This window comes from Dreissena polymorpha, chromosome 5 (genome assembly GCF_020536995.1).
Source record: "Dreissena polymorpha isolate Duluth1 chromosome 5, UMN_Dpol_1.0, whole genome shotgun sequence".
Classification (NCBI taxonomy): domain Eukaryota; kingdom Metazoa; phylum Mollusca; class Bivalvia; order Myida; family Dreissenidae; genus Dreissena; species Dreissena polymorpha.
Genome location: NC_068359.1, coordinates 16,579,529 through 16,599,113, shown reverse-complemented (window position 1 = coordinate 16,599,113; position 19,585 = coordinate 16,579,529). Strand labels below are relative to the sequence as shown.

At 37.8% G+C, this 19,585-nt stretch overlaps 2 protein-coding genes across 17 annotated transcripts in view; both read right to left on the bottom strand.

Annotated features, from left to right (window-relative positions):
- Window positions 1-5,082: 5,082 nt before the first annotated feature.
- Window positions 5,083-19,585, bottom strand: part of LOC127831019 (uncharacterized) — a 15,738-nt gene continuing 1,235 nt past the window's right edge. For 4 of the 16 annotated variants that reach the window (XR_008026357.1, XR_008026356.1, XR_008026358.1 and 1 more), the window contains exons 2-7: window positions 15,623-15,932; window positions 15,326-15,504; window positions 14,104-15,027; window positions 10,516-10,664; window positions 8,676-8,782; window positions 5,083-5,168 (exon numbers count right to left, since the gene is read on the bottom strand). Coding sequence is in view for 6 of the 16 variants with exons in the window: in XM_052355996.1 (XP_052211956.1) it covers window positions 14,816-15,027; window positions 15,623-15,932; window positions 16,793-16,938; window positions 17,306-17,333 (696 nt within the window). In the remaining 10 variants the exon portion in view is untranslated. Of the gene's footprint in view, window positions 5,169-8,675; window positions 8,783-10,515; window positions 10,665-14,103; window positions 15,028-15,325; window positions 15,505-15,622; window positions 15,933-16,792; window positions 17,258-17,305; window positions 17,458-19,585 lie in introns of those variants that run through there. The other 12 variants (XR_008026360.1, XR_008026361.1, XR_008026363.1 and 9 more) reach the window with 10 other exon arrangements.
- The window catches only part of LOC127831021 (uncharacterized), a 1,158-nt gene continuing 703 nt past the window's right edge, over window positions 19,131-19,585 (bottom strand). The window contains exon 2 of the mRNA XM_052356002.1: window positions 19,131-19,585. This exon is cut by the window's right edge and continues 236 nt beyond it. Coding sequence (XP_052211962.1) covers window positions 19,348-19,585 — 238 coding nt within the window. The 3' untranslated portion in view covers window positions 19,131-19,347.

Sequence of the window (19,585 nt, the reverse complement as noted above, 5' to 3'; positions counted from 1 at the left end):
GTACAAGCGGCACGTACATCGATAGTTCGCATACCCATGTTCAAGTAATATCTATTACAAGAGACAATTGTACCTTAGTTGGCATAGTCATGTTCAAGTGAACAATGTCGCATGCGTGATATCATTCAAGCGTCACGTGTATCGGTGGTTTATATACGCATATTCAAGAGATCCATGTCGCATGCGTGACATAACAAGCGCCACGTGTACCAGTAGTTTGTATACCCATGTTCAAGATACATAACGCACGTGTGATATCAATTACAAGCGGTACATGTACTAGTACTTTGATATAAATGACGAGCGTCACTTGTAACGGCGGTTGACATACGCATGCCCAAGAGATCCATGTCGCCTGAGTGATGTTCATGGCAAGCGTCACGTGTACCGTTAGTTGACATACGCATGCTCAAGAGATCCATGTCGCCTGCGTGATGTTCATGACAAGCGTCAAGTGTACCGATAGTTGACATACGCATGCACAAGAGATCCATGTCGCCTGCGTGATGTTCATGGCAAGCGTCACGTGTACCGTTAGTTGACATACGCATGCTCAAGAGATCCATGTCGCATGCGTGATATTAAAGGGGCCTTTTCACAGATTTCGGCATTTTTTTACGTATTCATTAAATGCTTTATATCGATAAATGTAAACATTGGATCGTAAAAGCTCCAGTAAAAAATCAAGAATAAAATTTAAAAAAGGAAAAGAACATTGCCCGGACCAGGTTTCGAACCAGTGACCCCTGGAGTCCTGAAGTAAAAACGCTTTAGCCTACTGAGCTATTCCGCCGAGTACATATTCGTAAAGTATTTTATACCTTATATAAGCAATCTTCGTAGTTTCGCCAAATTTAACGACAAAAACAGAACTCTCCAAATTATTCAATCGTTTCGCGTTGCAACGCTTTATAATTTTTAGGTTTTAAAATCGTCAAAAGATGCATATAATGGCTATATTAGACCATGGTAAATGTTCAGTATTACTGTTTCCTCACAAATATCATAACTAAAACGAAAATTTGCGAATCTGAAACAACTTTTTTCAATTTTGTCAATTTACCAAAGCGTGAAAAGATCCCTTTAATGGCAAGCGTCACGTGTACCGTTAGTTGACATACGCATGCCCAAGAAATCCATGTCGCCTGCGTGATATTAATGACAAGCGCCACGTGTACCAGTAGTTTGTATACCCGTGTTCAAGATACATAACACACGTGTTATATCAATTACAAGCGGTACATATATAGCCTTGTTCAAGAGATCGGTGTCGCCTGTGTGATAGAAATGTCAAGCGCCACGTGTACCTTTAGTTGGCGTACCTTTGTTCAAGAAATCCATATCACATACGCGATATATCAAGCGTCACGTGTACCGGTAGTTGGTGTTACCATGTTCAAGAGATCCATGTCGCCTGTGTGATAGTAATATCAAGCGTCACGTATATCTTTAGTTGGCGTACCCTTGTTCAAGACATCCATGTCACATACGTGATATTAATATAAAGCGTCACGTGTACCGTTAGTTGACATACGCATGTTAATGAGATCGATGTCGCCTGCGTGATATTAATGGCAATCTTCATGTGTAGGGGTAGTTGACATACGCATTATCAAGAGATCCATGTCGCCTGAGTGATGTTCATGGCAAGCGTCACGTGTACCGTTAGTTGACACACGAATGCTCAAGAGATCCATGTCGCCTGCGTGATATTAATGGCAAGCGTCACGTGTACCGTAAGTTGACATACGCATGCTCAAGAGATCCATGTCGCCTGCGTGATATTAATGACAAGCGCCACGTGCACCAGTAGTTTGTATACCCGTGTTCAAGATACATAACACACGTGATATACCAATTACAAGCGGTACATGTACCGGTAGTTTGTATAGCATTGTTCAAGAGATCCATTTCGCATCTGTCAACTTCATGATAGTGCCAACCGAGATGTTTGATGAGATTCTCGCACGAGTGAGCCAAAGGATAACGAAACAGCGCAACAACTACAGACGTCCAATTGAACCAGGGATGAAGCTATCAATTGCGCTGCGGCATCTTGTGTCTGGTTCAAAGTACCGTGATATGCGATTCGGCTGGAGGGTACCCCACAACACTATTTCTCTTCTCGTGCTAAAAATAAGTACCGCTTAATTTACTATAGTGTTAAAATAAATTTAAAAAAGGCTTCTGTTAGTCATTTTAATATTTTTATATATTTTAATGTCTACGTCTAGCATCAGTTTATATGAATTGCATTGTGTTAAGTTATTGGTATAGGATAAAAGGCAAATAGATGAGGGCGCGCATTACAACACTAACCTTCTAAATTGTATAATGTAATTAGTACTGTCTTGTGCGCATATCTTGAAATGCACACAGTTATAAGAACATTTTATGAAGTAGTATATTTTTACTTTATCATCCACTCGCTAAAAGTCATGGATTATCTACTACATGTGTCATACACTTATAATCCACGCGAGCTTATTATACTGTTATCTTTTACGCGTCAGGTCTGTAGAGCAGTCATAGATGAGTATGCTGACGAGGTGATGTCGTTGCCAACAACAGCTGCCGATTGCACGCGAATAGCGGACGGCTTCAGGGACAGCTGGAATATCCCCCATACTCTTGGTGCTATTGATGGCGAACATATTGCTTGCAAATGTCCACCAAGATCCGGGTCTACGTATTTTAATTACAAGAAGTACTTAACCGTTGTCCTGCTAGCCCTGTAGGATTCTGAGTACAAGTTCGTCTGGGCTGACATTGGAGGCCGTGTTGCTGCATCCGATGCACAGTTGTGGAACGATTCCGACCTGAAGGCAGCAGCTGAGAACGGAGACCTTAACCTGCCAGAACCTGAAGTTTTGCCACATGATTCTGAGGATGTGCCCTACTTTTTCATCGTTGTACGTTGTACGTTGGTGTTCGGTACTTTTCCGTTTCTCTCACGTTGGGCGAACGTTTTGTCCGGTACTAATGCATTTCACTGCCGTTTTATCCGGTAGAAGTCCTTTACTCGCACAGTCATATCCGTTAGCCGACCGTTAATTATCAGGTACATTTCCGTTAAACGTTCGTTTTTTCCCGTTATAGCACCGGTACTTGTGCGGTAATTGTGTGTTTCCTACGCTTCACACACCGTTTGCGAGAATCTTGAGCGGCAAAGCAGGTAATTTCATCACCGGATAATCAAAATCTGCATTTTTGTGCGTTTTTTTCTACGTTGCATATTCGTAAGTCGGTCTGACCGGGCCTTGTAATTTTGTAATTTGCTCAATTCGTTTCTATCTAAAATCATTACCCATATAAATCGCGTCTATTCGACGTTAACCGGTTTCATAATAACAAAACACATTTCACAATGTATAGGCTCAAACAAACTTGGAATACTTAGGGAAAACGTAGAGCAAAATAGGAGGTAGCTTCACCCAGCTCCTTTTTTTTGGTTCATCGCTCCTGTCCCTTTAAGGCATCAACATTGAAATGATGAATATCCTCCAAACTTTAATTAATTTTGTCAAGTATTCGATAACAACACTCACGAAGCACATGTGCTTACACCTGTAATTAAATACATTTTACTTACAAATACCCTTGATATAGCACATAATCAGAAAATGTCATCGTCTGTTCCGAATTTCCACACTGCTCACTTCTTTAGCAGCACCAGGCACCTTTTGGGATCCTAGATCTTTCCATTGGTATACTTTTGACTGTGTAGTACCATTTGCATTTCAATTTTCTTGTGGATGTATCATCAGCTACGAAAACTTAGTTTTCTATACGGTGTCAAGCGTTTGGGTATGTAGGAAGTTCGTCAGAAACGGTTAATGACGCTATTTTTGCATTGATACTTCATGCTGCCAAGCAATGACTGTATGCATACAGACACATCCTTAAACTCTATATCTACAGGCGTGTACGAGTACTTTAAAACCACAGCTCTTCTTAATATTCGCACAATAGTGTACTATAAATTAAATAATCTTATTATGTATCCCTGATTTGAAGTAATCTAAGACCAGAGCACATTTTCACCAACATTTCAAGTTGAAATAATAGACTCGTACTTATATTTTACAAGCAAAAAAAAATTCTGTAGGTATCAAATTATGTTCAAATAATGAAGTGTTCTCTGTCTAGTTCTCCGTATATTGAATGCGATTGTTTTACGATAAGAATACCTAATAGGTCAAACGCTTTTCTATTGCCTTTCTAAAGTCCCAGTCTTACACAGAGCAAAATTCATTTAGACAACTATCTGATTGGAATAATTTTAGGTTCATGAGGATCAATGTTGACACCAGTACTTCCTTCAACATTCAGATTTACAAAAAGCCTTATTCGTTTAATTTCTTGTTTCATAAAATACATAGTTTTGATGATTCATAAAGAGTCATTTTGATGTAAACGTCGTATTTCTTAACACTTTAGTGTGAAATTCATGAAACAACAAGATATTTGTTTGTCAGAAACACTATCAGTACGTCCCCTTCTGTGCCGCTTTGAAGCTATATATTTGACCTTGACCTTTCACCACTCAAAATATGCAGCTCCATGAGATACACATGCATGCCAAATATGAAGTTGCTATCCTCAATATTGCAAAAGTTATGGCAAATTGTTAAAGTTGGAGCAAACCAACCAACCAACCAACCAACCAACAGGGCAAAAACAATATGTCCTCCCCCCTATAGTGGAGGTGGAGGGGGACATAGAAATAACAAGATGCCTTTGTGATACACAATGTCCCCCTATATGGCGTTTGACCTTGACCCTTCACTACTCAAAATGTGCAGCTCCATGAGATACACATGCATGCCAAATATCAAGTTGCTATATTCAATATAGCAAAAGTTATTGCAAAATGTTAAAGTTGGCGCAAACCAACCAACCAACAGACCAACCAATAGACCAACCAACAGACAGGGCAAAAACAATATGTCCCCCACTACTATAGTGGGGGACATAAAAAGCAAGGCAATCAAATCACATCGATAACAACGTTGAACTTCCATCATATACCTTTTTGGCAAATATGGAAGTTATGTATTAAATAATAATAACAATACAGTGTTGTTGTTTTGTCATTTATTAAGTATACAGATCATTGCAAGATTCTGATGGCTTTTCTTGAAATGCATCACCAGCCGTCTGGAACACTGAAAAAAAGGCAATGTATACTCTGTTAAGTTATGGTGAAAAACAAATTATTTGCATTTTTTGTACAAAAATAAATTAAAAAGGCTCACATTATACTGCAAGCAATTCATAAGTTGCCTGCTGGTGACCCCCCCCCCAACATCATTAACATTAGTGCATTGTCTGTATATTACCATCAATTCAAGATTGTATGATTCAATCTCAATGGTTTGTTTTGGTTAAAATTGGTACAATGAATCATATTTATTTTAAGCTAACTCACATGCAATAGTTACTGAGAAACGGCTCCGAATGGAAAAAAAATCTTAAATGTCAGTCTAATAAGGGGCCATAACTCTTGAGCTATGAAGGTATAAATCATTATAATGTCAGGGTCAAAAGTATTTTATGTGGTGTGTTTGTGTTGAAAGTGTTTACAGATCCATGGAAGTGTTAGCGATATGTAGAAAGAATTATAAGCATTCTACAACATGTGTCATCACTTTCAGACTCTACCTGGGACATTTCAAAGGTTATCCATCACTGAAATGAATGTAATAAGTTGAAAAAAGGCTATATTTAAGGTAATAAAAAATATATTGGTACATAATTTGAACCAAACTTCTCAGGCAGTTTCTAATAATTGACTTTAATCAAAGGTTTACCAAAAATGGAATTTTTTTAACAAACAAAAAAGGCATGCCATGGCTAAACTATTAATTAAATCTTACCTACCATAGTGATTTTATTTACAAATGATCAAAGAAATGAGTGAAAATATATACTGTCTATGCTCACAAGTGAAATAAAATCGCTACCAGAACCAACACATTTTCACTTTATTTCATGACTCTCTGAACAAATTGTATACTATTATAGTTCTTGAATACATTCATATTGGCGAATTTGGCAAGAACCAGAATGAAATGTCACTTTGATTTTCAAAAATTTGATTCTTGAATCATATAAGATTTGTTAAAGGGCATATTGACAGCTAAAACGGAATTTTATTCTCTGAAATAAATGTATGCGTTAATATGAACTTATTTATATGTTTCTTAAAGCACAGACCTTGCTTTATATATTGTAATTATGTACATTACTAATTAACAAGAGCTGTCTGAGGACAGAGCGCTCGACTATTCAAGTGCTTGACAGTATAACGTAAGCCATCATGGAGAGGGGGTATAATGTGTGTGTGTGTGGTCATTTAATAGATATTTCAAAAAAAAGAAAAAAAGAAAAATTTGAGGGGGGGGGGGGAGTCAAGGTCATTCAAAAGTCAAGGTCAAATTCAACTTGCCAGGTACAGTACCATCATGATAGTAAGAAAGTATTTGAAGTTTGAAAGCAATAGCCTTGATACTTTAGAAGTAAAGTGGATCTAAACACAAAATTTAACAAAATATTCAAAGTTACTAAGACAAACAAGAATATCAGTGAAACTGATGGATGCTCCCTGATGATGCGCTTTGTCAATGTATGTGTTAATAAACACCTAAAAAATCTATTATTAGCCTCGGTGACCTTGACCCAGTGACCTCAAACCTCATCAAAAGGTAGAGGTCCATGCAAGGTACCTACATGCCAAATATGAAAGAGATCGGTAAAGTATTGAAGGCGCTATGAGAAACGGTAGCAAAAGTGTGACAGAAGGAAGTCTATTATTAGCCTCGGTGACCTTGACCCCAGTGACCTCAAGCCTCATCAAAAGGTAGAGGTCCATGCAAGGTACCTACATGCCAAATATGAAAGCGATTGGTTAAGTATTGAAGGCGCTATGAGAAACGGTAGCAAAAGTGTGACAGAAGTAAGGAAGTAAGTAAGTAAGGAAAGACAAACTGGCAACTATATGCTCCACCGAAAAAGGGGCCATAATTCTGTCGCAATGCTTATTACAGTTGTCTGATCTTGTTTATAGATTGGGATCATGTTGGTAAAGAAGTACGCAAAATTTGAAAGCAATATGTCAAAGGACATAGAAAATATTTGAGGTTGTACGCAATTTTTAACATAGATTTATCAATAATATTCATATTCTAAGTGAAAAAAGGGCCATAATTCTTACAAAAATGCTTGATTCAGTTGTCTGCTCTTGTTTATAGATTGGTGTCATGTTGGTAAAGAAGTATGCAAAATATAAAAGCAATATGTCAAAGGACATAGGAAATATGTGAGGTGGTACGCAAACTTTAACATTCCAACGCTCACGGTAACGCCGACGCCGGGGTGAGTAGGATAGCTCCACTTTATATATATATATATATATATATATATAGTCAAGCTAAAAAAAGTTATCCCCACGAAACTTTTTGTGGGCGCAGGAAATCGTAGTAGTATTAACATATCCAGCTATGGGCATGCTCACTGACCATAATGAATAATGGAACAGTAGTTTTGTGTAGAAAATATTCATTAAGATTGTGAATGTTGTGGGCAAGATTTCGATCCCCATAAGCACTAAGACCATAATGTAATAATATTTTTTTGGCCCTTCACTAATCTTTTTAAACGATTTCATCAATGTTCCTTATACATGTACATTTATTTTTCATAAAAATCGGACATGTGGAATGTTGAATATTTGCCATTGCATAGAGAAAAACCATTGACATGCCCCCTTAAATTGAATGCAGAAAAAGTTGTAAACCAAAAACAAATAATAACAAAGAGCAGTGAAAAAAATTGGCCATTATTAATTTAATTTCAAAGAACAATGAAAATTTAAGGCAACAAGAGCTGTCAGAGGACAGCGCGCTCGACTATTCGAGTGCTTGACAGTATAACGTAAGCCATCATGGAGAGGGGGTATAATGTGGGTGTGTGGTCATTTTATAGATGATATTTAAAAAAAAAAAAAAAAAAAAAATTGTTGTCTTTTTTTTTTAGGGGGGCGGGGGGGGGGAGGAGTTCTGGGGTGGGGCATGGGGGATGGTTTGGGTGGAGCCCATTGTGGTATGTCAGGTAAGTGTTGTTTTGTCAAAGTATGAATCAAATGTGATCATAAATCCCCTCCGATGAAACCGGTAGGGGACAATAATGAGCGGATACAAATTTAAAGGATAGAACTGAATGTTCAAACCTTTTATCTTGTTTGAACCTGATTGGTTTTGCAAATCGCATTAATTAATTGTGGTGAGCATTGGTGTTTTGTTTCTTGGTACAATGAAACGGGATATGTGATTTACTAAGAAGAATCAAAATCATAATGTGGCAAATGAATATTTATCTTCAAGTGTGAGTGATGCCAAATCCAAACTCTGCATATTGAAACAATATGGTCACCATTTGAGTGAGATTTAAAAGAAATATTTCTTAGTGGCCTAGGACCTTTGACCTGAAAGTATAAATTCAGCATATAACCTGATTGTAGCGAGTTGTTGAATGAGCTTTCTTGCATATATACTGGTATGTGAAAATTGAGTATTAAGTGTGACTTTGACCATGAGACGAGTTATTCCAAACCTAAGCTTTCCATTTTGGCTCGTTATGCATTTATACTTCACATTGCACCCTCTTTCAATTACCTTGAAGACTCTCGTCACACCTTGGGGAGGTTGCTGCTGGGAGATAATTTTTAGGTCCAGGAAGCGCTCGGAAGCAGTCAATATAGCAGTAAGCATCTTCCAGCACCCTGTTATGGAGAGAAGAGTATTGGGGTTTATGGTGAGAACTGTGAGTGTCATTCTTTTGTACAGTTGTAGTGGCAGCCATTGTGTGAATACTCATGTAATCACTCTCACTTAAGTATCAATAGCTAATTATATATATATATATATCATTCGGAAACCATTTTACTGCTTCAGGTCACTGTGACCTTGACCTTTGACCTAGAGACCTGGAAATCAAAAGGGGTCTTCTACCAGTCATGATCAATGTACCTATGAAGTTTCATGATCCTAGGCTTAAACTTTCTTGAGTTATCATCCGCAAACCATTTTACCGTTTCGAGTCACTGTGACCTTGACCTTTGACCTAGTGAACTGATAATTGAAGGGGTCATTTGCCAGTCATGATTAATGTACCTATGCGTTCTTGAGTTATCATCCGGAAACCATTTGATGGACGGTCTGACCGACATGTGCAAAACAATTAACCCCCTCTTCTTCGAAGGAGGGCATAATAAATTAATTTTGTTCAATCTATCTATTTATCCATTAAAAAGTTCACACTTTCAAAACAAATATAATACAAACTTGGTCATCAACAATAATAAAATACCCCTGCTGTCCCTGTGAATGTTAATGAGCGAGGATCAAGGAATCAAGACCATTACTCTTGGATGTGAAATCAATGCAAATAAAAATTGTGTTTTGAAAATCTTCTTTTCATGCTGATCACATATTTACAAGTTTGAATGGATAGACAAATCCACAACAGACCAACCAACATACAGACTCCAATATACCAGGAATAACCCCACATACCGCATTGACACAGAATATTTTGCATGCTGTCTTCACAAGATAAGAAAAACATATTTACATGTTTGGCGATTTTAAGAGTTATTATGCAATTGTGACCTTGACCTCAGAGATATCGACAATTCTTTGGCATGACACACCGTTCAATGATGGTAAACAAATGTGCATTTTTTTTGTTTAATCTCACAATGAATGACATAGTTATGGCCCAGATAAACTCACAACCAAACTTAGATAGATATTCAGTCACTATTTATTCCAAAAATTTGTGTTGAAAGCCTGTCGACAGGTGTCGCAAGCCAGTGTTATAGGACCTAAAGTCAAAATCAATGTGACCTAATTTTTCGGCCCGGCATGGCCCACGTTTGAAGTTGGCCTAGAGATCATCTAGATTAAACTTCTGACCAAGTTTGGAGAAGATCGGATGAAAACTACTTGAATTAGAGAGCAGATACCATACTGAATGCTAAAAAACGCACAAAGTGACCCTGTGACCTAGTTTTTAGTCCGGCATTGCCCATGTTAAAACTTGGCCTAGAGATCATCTAGATAAAATTCTAACCAAGTTTGGTGAAGATTGGATGAAAACTACTTAAATTACAGAGCGGACAGCATGATGAATGTTTTAAACGCACTAAGTGACCCCGTGACCTAGTTTTTGACCCGGCATGACCTATATTCAAACTTGACCTAGACATCATCTACATACAACTTATGACCAAGTTTGGTGAAGATCCAATAAACACCTTGAATTAGAGAGGGGACACTTAATACAGAGCCATCGACAGACAGACAAGGTCACTCCTATATACCCCACTATACTATGTTTCTGGGGATATAATAGCAAATAATCAAGAAATATAAAACAAGATAATCTTGATAATAATAATAAATACTCAAGCAACAAACATATGAACCAGGTATCGCATTGTGGAGCACTAACCAGTTTTTACTGCGGAAGACGACAAGCTTCATTCTGTGTGTGATGGGCGGTTGGGAACCATACCCTTCAATATGAAAACTTGCAAGCTTCTAAGTGTTCCACACAGAGGTCAGCACCTTCACTGTCTCCAGCTCAATCTCTAGGTACACCTACCTATATATGCAAAAATCAATTGAGTGAAACCACTAGTTTGATTATCCATTAGATGCATTCTTGATCAAACATTAGAGCAGTAGTACCCGTGTGATTTACAATATGGGTATTTTTACTGGATGCTGTAAAAATAACAGTTTGCTTTTGTTCACGTCAATGACCATGATAACACATTAATGGCTATAAAAGAAATAATGAAATTAGCTGAACAAACGCGAGTTATCAACAACCTATGGCATAACTAGCAAAACCATCAGTACAGTTTACAAAAAAAAATGCTTCTTTTGAAAAATGGGTTGTTTGTACAGTAACTGTAACACTATTTACTTACTTACAGCTTCGTTTCACATTCATATGCATTTTCTAAATTTTGGCATTTAAATTACATAAAAAATATGAGTGAAAATAGTTTCATGCATCGTCAGTTTTAAACAAGAGTGCCAAACTGTCACAAGATATGCCCTTTCGAAGGTTTTGGACACCATGCTCAATGCTTGAATTGCACTAAGTGACCTCGAGACCTAGTTATTGACCCGGCATGACCCATATTTAAACTTGACCTAGATATCATTTAGTATAACATCTGACTAAATTTGGTGAAGATCATATGAAAACTACTTCAATAAGAGAGCGGACACCATGCTAAATACTTGAAATGCAATATGTGACCTTGTGACCTCGTTTTTGACCCTGCATGACCCATATTCCAACTTGACCTACATATCATCTAGACACAACTTCTGACCAAATTTGGTGAAGATCGGGTGAAATCTACTTCAATTAGAAAGCAGACACCATGCTAAATCCTTGAAATGCACTAAGTGACCTCGTGACCTAGTTTTTGACCCGGCATGACCCATATTTTAACTTGACATAGATATTGTCTAGACACAACTTCTGACCAAGTTTGGTGAAGATCGGATGAAAACTATTTAAATTAGAGAGCGGACACTGCTGTGGACGCCGTCCGCCAAGGGTGAAACTATAATACGTCCCGTTTTTAAAAACGGGCGTATAAAAAAAGGAGAGCATAAGATTTGGCTGTGTGAGAGGGTGTTTTGCTGCGTAAATGCGCGACTCTCACGCTGAATGCCCGATACTTGACAGGCGCATGAATGTTGATGCAAACTACTTCAATTAGAGAGCAGACACCATGCTAAATCCTTGAAATGCACTAAGTGACCCCGTGACCTAGTTTTTGACCCGGCATGACCCAAATTCGAACTTGACCTAGATATTGTCTAGACACAACTTCTGACCAAGTTTGGTAAAGATCGAATGAAAATTATTTGAATTAGAAAGCGGACACGAAAAGTGTGACAGACTGACAGACAGTGCGAAAACTATATACCCCCTTTTCTTCGAAAGGGGGCATAAAAATAACTTATCCATAGACATCGGATGTATTTTGTAATGGGAATGCTTTGGAGATTACCATAACATTCTGTGCACACGTAAAACCTTTATGAAGAATCCTCAACATTAAAGATTAATTAATATTTTTGAAAATTAAGCAAACATTCATTTTTTTCCATGAAAGCATTACAATTATGGCTTTTTATAAGTATAATATGATGTATGAAATAGTTTTTTTCTTTTTAATTTTAAGTTTATGTTGAACCATTCAATCACTTTAAAAACATTGCAAGTTATTGCATTTCCACAAAGCAAATGAATCTTAGCAGGTAAATTCAATGAATTTATCATTGGTACCCCCAGCTGATAATTTTAAAAATCTGTATAGAAGTTCACCAGATGATGTTTTATGCAAAATATGTATGTTCGCACTGCAGTTTTTGAGAAGAATATTTTTAAGTGTTCATTATATATATATTATAGAAGGAAAACAAATTTGATCCGAGGGTGGGGCAAATATGATCCAATGATACTTGAACAATCTTGGTGAAGGTCCACAAGATGAACTTTCATGCCAAATATCTTTGCTCTAGGCCTTGTGATTTATGAGAAAATTTTTGTTTTTGAGGTTTTTTAATATACTAATAAGGAAATTACATTTCCCTCCCCAGTGGGGCAATTTTGACCCCAGGAACATAGTTTGAACAATCATGGTACAAGTCCCACCAATTAACCTTTGAACTCTTAAGTGTAATCTTGAGTTTGGAGATTTTGACGTAATTCATTCTTATGACACACCGTCGAGTGATGGTGAACAAATTTGCTTAATGATTTTAAAATCTTACAATGAATGACACAGTTATGGCCCGGACAAGCTCATTTATGGCCATTTTTTACTTTTGAACTAAAAGTGTGACCTTGACCTTCGAGATTTCGACATTATTCCTTCCCATGCAACACCGTCAAATTATGGTGACACATGATTTTAAATTGAATTTAATTCTGACAATGAATGACATAATAATGGCCCAGACAAGGTCATTTATGGCCATTTTTGACATTTGAACTCAAAGTGTGACCTTGACCTTTGAGATATTGACGTTTTCTTGAGCAGTGACCGGCCGTGTCATGATTGTGAACATTTATTGTAAGTTATTTGAAATTCCTCCAATCAATAACAGACTTACGCTCCAGACAAGCCTAACCCGGACTTTCATACTGACGGACTGATCCACATACACCAAACCGCCAACTGTGACAAATATGTCTAGCTCTCCATAAGTGGGCTCGACAAAAAATCGACTTGCCCACAGGTAAAGGTCCACCACACAATGTTTCATGCTAAATATCTCAGCCCAAGGCCTTGCAGTTTCAGAGTAGATTTTTTAAGTTTTTCCTTTTGGTTGCCAGGGCAACAAGGATTTCATGGAAAACAATTCTTGGAGCAACATTGAAGGAGCTTCATGCCAGGAATATTCCTGCCAGTTTCATCAAGCTTTGTCCAAAGGTTTAGTAGGAGATATTGTTTAAGTAAAAATGTTGACATATAGACACACATCGCAAAACAGACAAAGACCAGCAACAATAACTCAAGTTGAGCTATAAAGGGTACATCTCTGAAATGACTAAATCATCCTGATGACTCTTATGCAAGAACCACTGAAAAATGATAACAAATTTGATCTAATTTGAATTTCACTAAATTCATACACCAACATATGCAGACAGAAATTTGACATTTTCAATCAATTAAGGGGCCATAACAGTTTAATTTTACAATGGCTTCAAGGCCTTTCCCCAATTTGGAATGTCAAAATGAACTTTTGCATTATAGTTTATCTGTCTTCAAGGTAACAATCTGGTAAAAATATTATACATAAGACAAGTCGGTCAATTAACAGGCGAACAGCTTTGTTGTATACTTAAATAAACCCAATTTTAATGCCTATTAACTTCAAGTTTCATTCAATTCTATGCAATTGCTACTGAAAAACAACTCTGGTCTGAAAAGTAATGTAGGGTTATCTTTTCGAATCAATACTAGGCTTATTTATATTACATACCCTCAGGTTTGTATACTTGCCAGTTCAGGAGGCGTTATAGAGCGCTATCAGTTAAATGATTATTCCCCGAATATCTTTCAGGTGTGCCAGCTGGGGGCTCCTGGATCACCTTGATCGTTTTCACTACATGCTCACTCTCAGTGAAGTGGCGCTCCAGGTTTGCGTCCGTCAGGATGGCCGCACTCTCGTCTACCCTCCGAACAACCTCGCGACGGCTCTTATCCAGGCAGGTTGAGGTCAGGAAGCCTGTGAGAAGGAGATCGGCCGAAAAAAAAAAAAAAGCTAAACAAGCAAATTTGTTAAATTGATATCCCCCGCCAATATGCTTCTGGACACAAAAGTGTTATATTTGACACTCAAAAAAGCATTTTTTCAAGATACAAAGGGCCAAAACCCCGTAATTAACAGACTGTGTACAATGCCATTTGGCGTGCATCGTCCTCTTATCCATATATATACTCATACCAAGTTTCAATGAAATCGGCCAAAGCACTTTCAAGATATGGCTCTCGACACAAAAGTGCTGGACGGACGGAAAGATGGACGGAAGAACAGACAGAAAGACGCCAACGCCAAAACATTAATAAGTAGATGTCCAAGAAGAATGAATAATTTACATAAATCAAATCCTAAGTTTACGCTTGTTCAATGTGCGGGCGTCCGCTAGACCATTCCCTCGCACCACTTCAGGAAGTTCTTGATTGCCGTTAGTGCATTCCGCACCGTCTTCAGCTGGTGAGTGGTGTTGAGGAACTGTCGTGGACCTCCATATGGCCCATCCACAACAGCATGTCACTCAACACCACTCCTTCCAAGTAGCCAGACAGGGCCAGGAACCGGTTGATCTTCATGTTGACCTCTTGTGTTTTCGACTCGTTTGCCAACCCACCTGGCCTGCTCCGCAGGAACATGTAGTCTACATATGAGTCAACGATTGAAACTGCAACAAGTATTATTGGATGATATTCTATGCTAGATGGTGAAATCGCATATAATTTAACTAACAACCAGTAATTCCAAAGTATTATAAATAAATAATATTTATCTTAAATTTTAATGTACTATATATTTCCTCACGGTTTTTAATATATATTTATGTAACAATAATAATGACTATCAATTGAAATGTATATAATTAAAAAAAAATCTGGGAAAACAGGGCTTAATGCACCAAGTACTGGTTCTACCCCGAAAACGGACTCAAAACTTTACACTATATAAGCAATCCATATTGTTACTTGCAGCTTCTCCGACCATGCATCACCCTTGCATTGGGTTCCAGGCTCAGGCAGTATTTCGGCATTAGGAATGAAAAGTCCTCTTCCTCCTCCTCCTCATCCTCCACCTTCTCATCCTCCTATGCCGAGTCATCATGAGTGGCGAGTCTGCTGGTCACCTTTCCTGAAGTTTTCGCGTCCTGTAAATGACGTTTAAATGTAAAAGTTACAAATCGTTTGGTATGGTTTTGTATTAGACATTGATAGAAATATGAGAAATTAAATACAAAAACCACACGAACACAATTTAACACTTACTTTCCGGAAACGGCCCTCTTGTGTAAACAAAATTGAATGTCCCAGCCTCCATTTTGTGCTCCTGTTCTAGATGACGCAGCCGGTCAATCACCGACCGGTCGCACAGCCAGCAAGAGTAGTAATTCCTCGGCTTTGTCTTCTTCACTTTCCGACCGGTCTTAGCACGTGCCTCTGACATCAACGGCTTCATGGGGTCTGCCGTCAGCGCTTGCACCCAGCGAACGTGGTCTGTTACCCGGAGGTACACAGTCGTGTTGCCTTTTACCACGCAAATGGGGCATTGCCTTGGGATAGGCTTTGCGTTTGGTGTCTGAAATATTAGTTTGAAATGTGTACGAAGCAGGTGGCTATCAATATATATGATTCATTAAGAGATGATGAGATAACGGACCCAGTTAATTGATTGAAATAATGATTATGTGATTGAAGCTGTTATGCTAGGGTAAAATACCAAGGAATGTGTATAGATATTAACTTTTTTTTAATGGTGTTAAAAATGAATATTTTATTGCAATATTTGCACATGCTTTGTTTTATTTTACAAAGTAATCACTATTAACCTTAAGTTTATTCTCATGAAAAAAACATACCATTAAATAGCAATACTGATTACTTTATCTATTTGAGTGACATTAAGAGTGACCATGTACATGTATATATCAATCTATACTGTCTAACCCCCCTTGCAGATATTATTGACAGGTAAATATAATATTATATACCGTCTTATAACGATTCAAGACTTGGCCAAAATAAGGCCCCATTCCCTCAACAAAAAAGTATTAATTTTTCCCCAGATAAAAATTCACCCGACACTCAAGCAAATTAATTGCCCTAGACCCAGAATTGTCAAGTTTAAAATGTTTAAAACTAAATAGAATTGTTATGTATTTGATTTGGCGGTGATTAAAAAAACATATTATATTGTTTCTCATGTTTGGTTTAAAGTCCAAATTTTTTTTTTAATGATGCCCTATTTCCCCCTCCTCAGGGTACAGGTATCATTAGGCATTCTGAATCAACATTTTCATCAAAAACAATGATTCTTCATTCTTTACAGGCTGGGGGATTAAATTTTTAGAAACAACAATAACCTTTCAAATCGCATACCAAACGTTAAGACTTTTTAAATGAAAATGTGGATTCAGAATGCCTAATGATTCGGAATACCTTGACAAACTGTACCGTTACCCCAAACCCTGAGGTAGCTGTGGCGTAAAGGATATGGTGTCCGCCTAGCAACCAGGAGGTCACGGGTTCGATCCCCACTGTGAAAGCGTTCTTTAGATCTTCCCTATAGACACTAAGTACTGGTTCTAGGCACCGGAAACAAAATTTACAGCTTTTTCAAATAAGTCCTATGCAATCAAACTAAAATATACAGGTTTGAACTAAACCAGAGGGAGATCTCTGCATGATGCATGTTAGTCTTATTTATAAGACGCGCGAGATACTTTACCCATATAAAAAGTAGCTTAATATTTAAGAGCGTCAAAAATTTGGACTAGATGCATGTATGCAATATCCCAGTGTGACCCAAATTCGAAGGGTGTAAAGAATCGAATGTAATGGACCGAAATTCGACGATGTAACGGTTACATGAAGCAATATTTAGCAAATAATGAAAGAAATAATGAAATGTTTAATAGCAGAAAATAATAATTTTAAACTCGGCTGTATTACTTTGAAATGATTCAAAGACCATAATCATCCATTTAATCAGCCTGTTTTCCTGTCTATTCGTCCACCTAAGAGGTTGAACGCGCGCATGCGCCTTACATGTTGATATGGATGAATGAAACTATTACACAAAGTTCAAGCAATATCTTATCTATAAGTTTAAACAACAAAAACTTGTCGATAACTTCGGTAACACAACTTATTTACTTACGAAAAGGTTGCTGTCGACAAATCAGAATCATCCAAACGTTTCCTATGTATTCGTTCACATCATTCGATGACGTCACGCGCACACAATTTGAGGCCTCGGAAGGGGAAACACAGATCGGTGAATTGCACTATGACTGAGACATAAAAGATGAGCCCTTTCGCCACGAGAATATATTACATATGCCGTCCGAAATTATATTTCCTGTCATTAATCATAAAATAAACACAAATAACAACTGTAGAAATAAGATACACATCTAAACAACAATAAACTTTGTAATATTAACAACAACAAAAAGATAAAGTTTGTCTTTCGAAGTTTAAATTATGCAGTGCATGCACCGAAAAGCATCTCCCCTCCTCAAGACTCTTTTCTTGTCACAGAAAGCAAGGTGAACCCAATGTCCGCACTCATCACACTGTGCCCAGTTTACTATTTTAATAAACGAATTTTCGTCAGCTCTGCGAGGATAAAAAAGTCCACATACGCAGCAGACCTCGCTTTCCCCTTCTGAATCAGTTGAGTTGTCGCTGTCATTTATGTGAATGTCATTTACGTGAATGACATTTAACCCACTTGTAGAGGGCTGTGGACTTTTTGTGAGCTGCGGAAACGCTGGGGTCACGTCAACCTTTTGGGAGGAATACAAGTCTACTTCTTCAATGTACTGCTCGCTCGTGATTTCTTTACCACCAGGGTTTGGTTTAGAAAGTTTTTTTCTCTTATTCATGCAGTTACATTTCTTATTTGTTTGCACAGTTGTTTTATTTTTTTCTGCGTCTGCCTTTTTTTGTAGATAAGCATCGATTGCCTCTTTTCCTGAACAAAGTGCATTTATCTTTTGAAGCGGTGTCTCGTCTCTAAATGCTTCACACGGGTATAATTGGTTCTGTGAAATTGCTGTCTTGTCAAGTGGGTATATTCCTGTTTTCTTAAAGGCAGACACAATGTTCCACGGACTCATAGCCTTTAGATACGCTTGACAGGCGATGGCAGCTATATCGTACTTAGTTACGATTTTACCCATGTTTGTTTTCATGTACGCGGAACATTCGCTGTAATAAAACCGCTTGAATGGCCCGAACACTGCGACATCAAGAGGTTGTAAAACATGTGAAGTGTGCGCCGGCAATACAAATATGTGTATGTTGTTGGTAAGCGCCCATTGGATCAACTCGGATGATGTATGAGTTGTATGCCCATCAAGTATAAGTAGGACGGGTTGGTTCTCGTGGTCCCGTTTTACATGTTTTAGAAAATGGATTTTTAGGTAATCCTGAAAAACTGTTGTCGTTGACCACCCGGAATCGGACATAGCATAACCGGCCCCAGCAGATGCACCTTGCATTAAGTCTTCGTTGAATCTTTTACCTGTTAAATTATAACATATTATTTAGATTTAAGTCCGAAACATATCGGTAGTATTGATCGAAAAAGACGTAATATCATTTGGTCACTATCAATTTATCGTTTTAAATGAGATTACATATTGAGTTTCTCTTTCTTTCACAGTGTTGTTTTACTTATAAAGTCATGTTCGTAATAAAAATAGTTTGACGTAAAATTGTATAAACTATGGTTAATGGCAAAGATATTCGATATTCGTTTTTATACCTCACCTTTAAAAACAAAGTAGGGAGGTATGTTGCTTCCAGCTGCGTTGGCACATGCTATGAGGGTCGTCGTTGTTGATCGTGGGGACGTTACTGAATGTGGTTTTTCATTGGAAGGGGCAATAATATTTGGCGGTCTGTGCTCTGGACTTATGCCAGTCTCGTCCATATTAAATATCAGGTCTGGCCTGTTTTCAAGATGTAGGGTGTCAATGGTATTCTTAAGATTGTGAAAGTATGTCTGAATTAACGGCCTCTGGGGTTGTATTTTTCGCTCTGTTGGAATCCAGAGCAGATGGCTTTAGTGTTGAAAGCCTTTCTCTCCAACGTCCCAAGAAACCATAAAGCCAACAGTTACTTAGGGGTTTGTCTCTTTTCCTTCTTCCAATCTTGAACGCCAGTTCGCCGGCAAGTTTTTTCATTTCCATATTTGAATACCCGTATCCCAATCTTGCACAT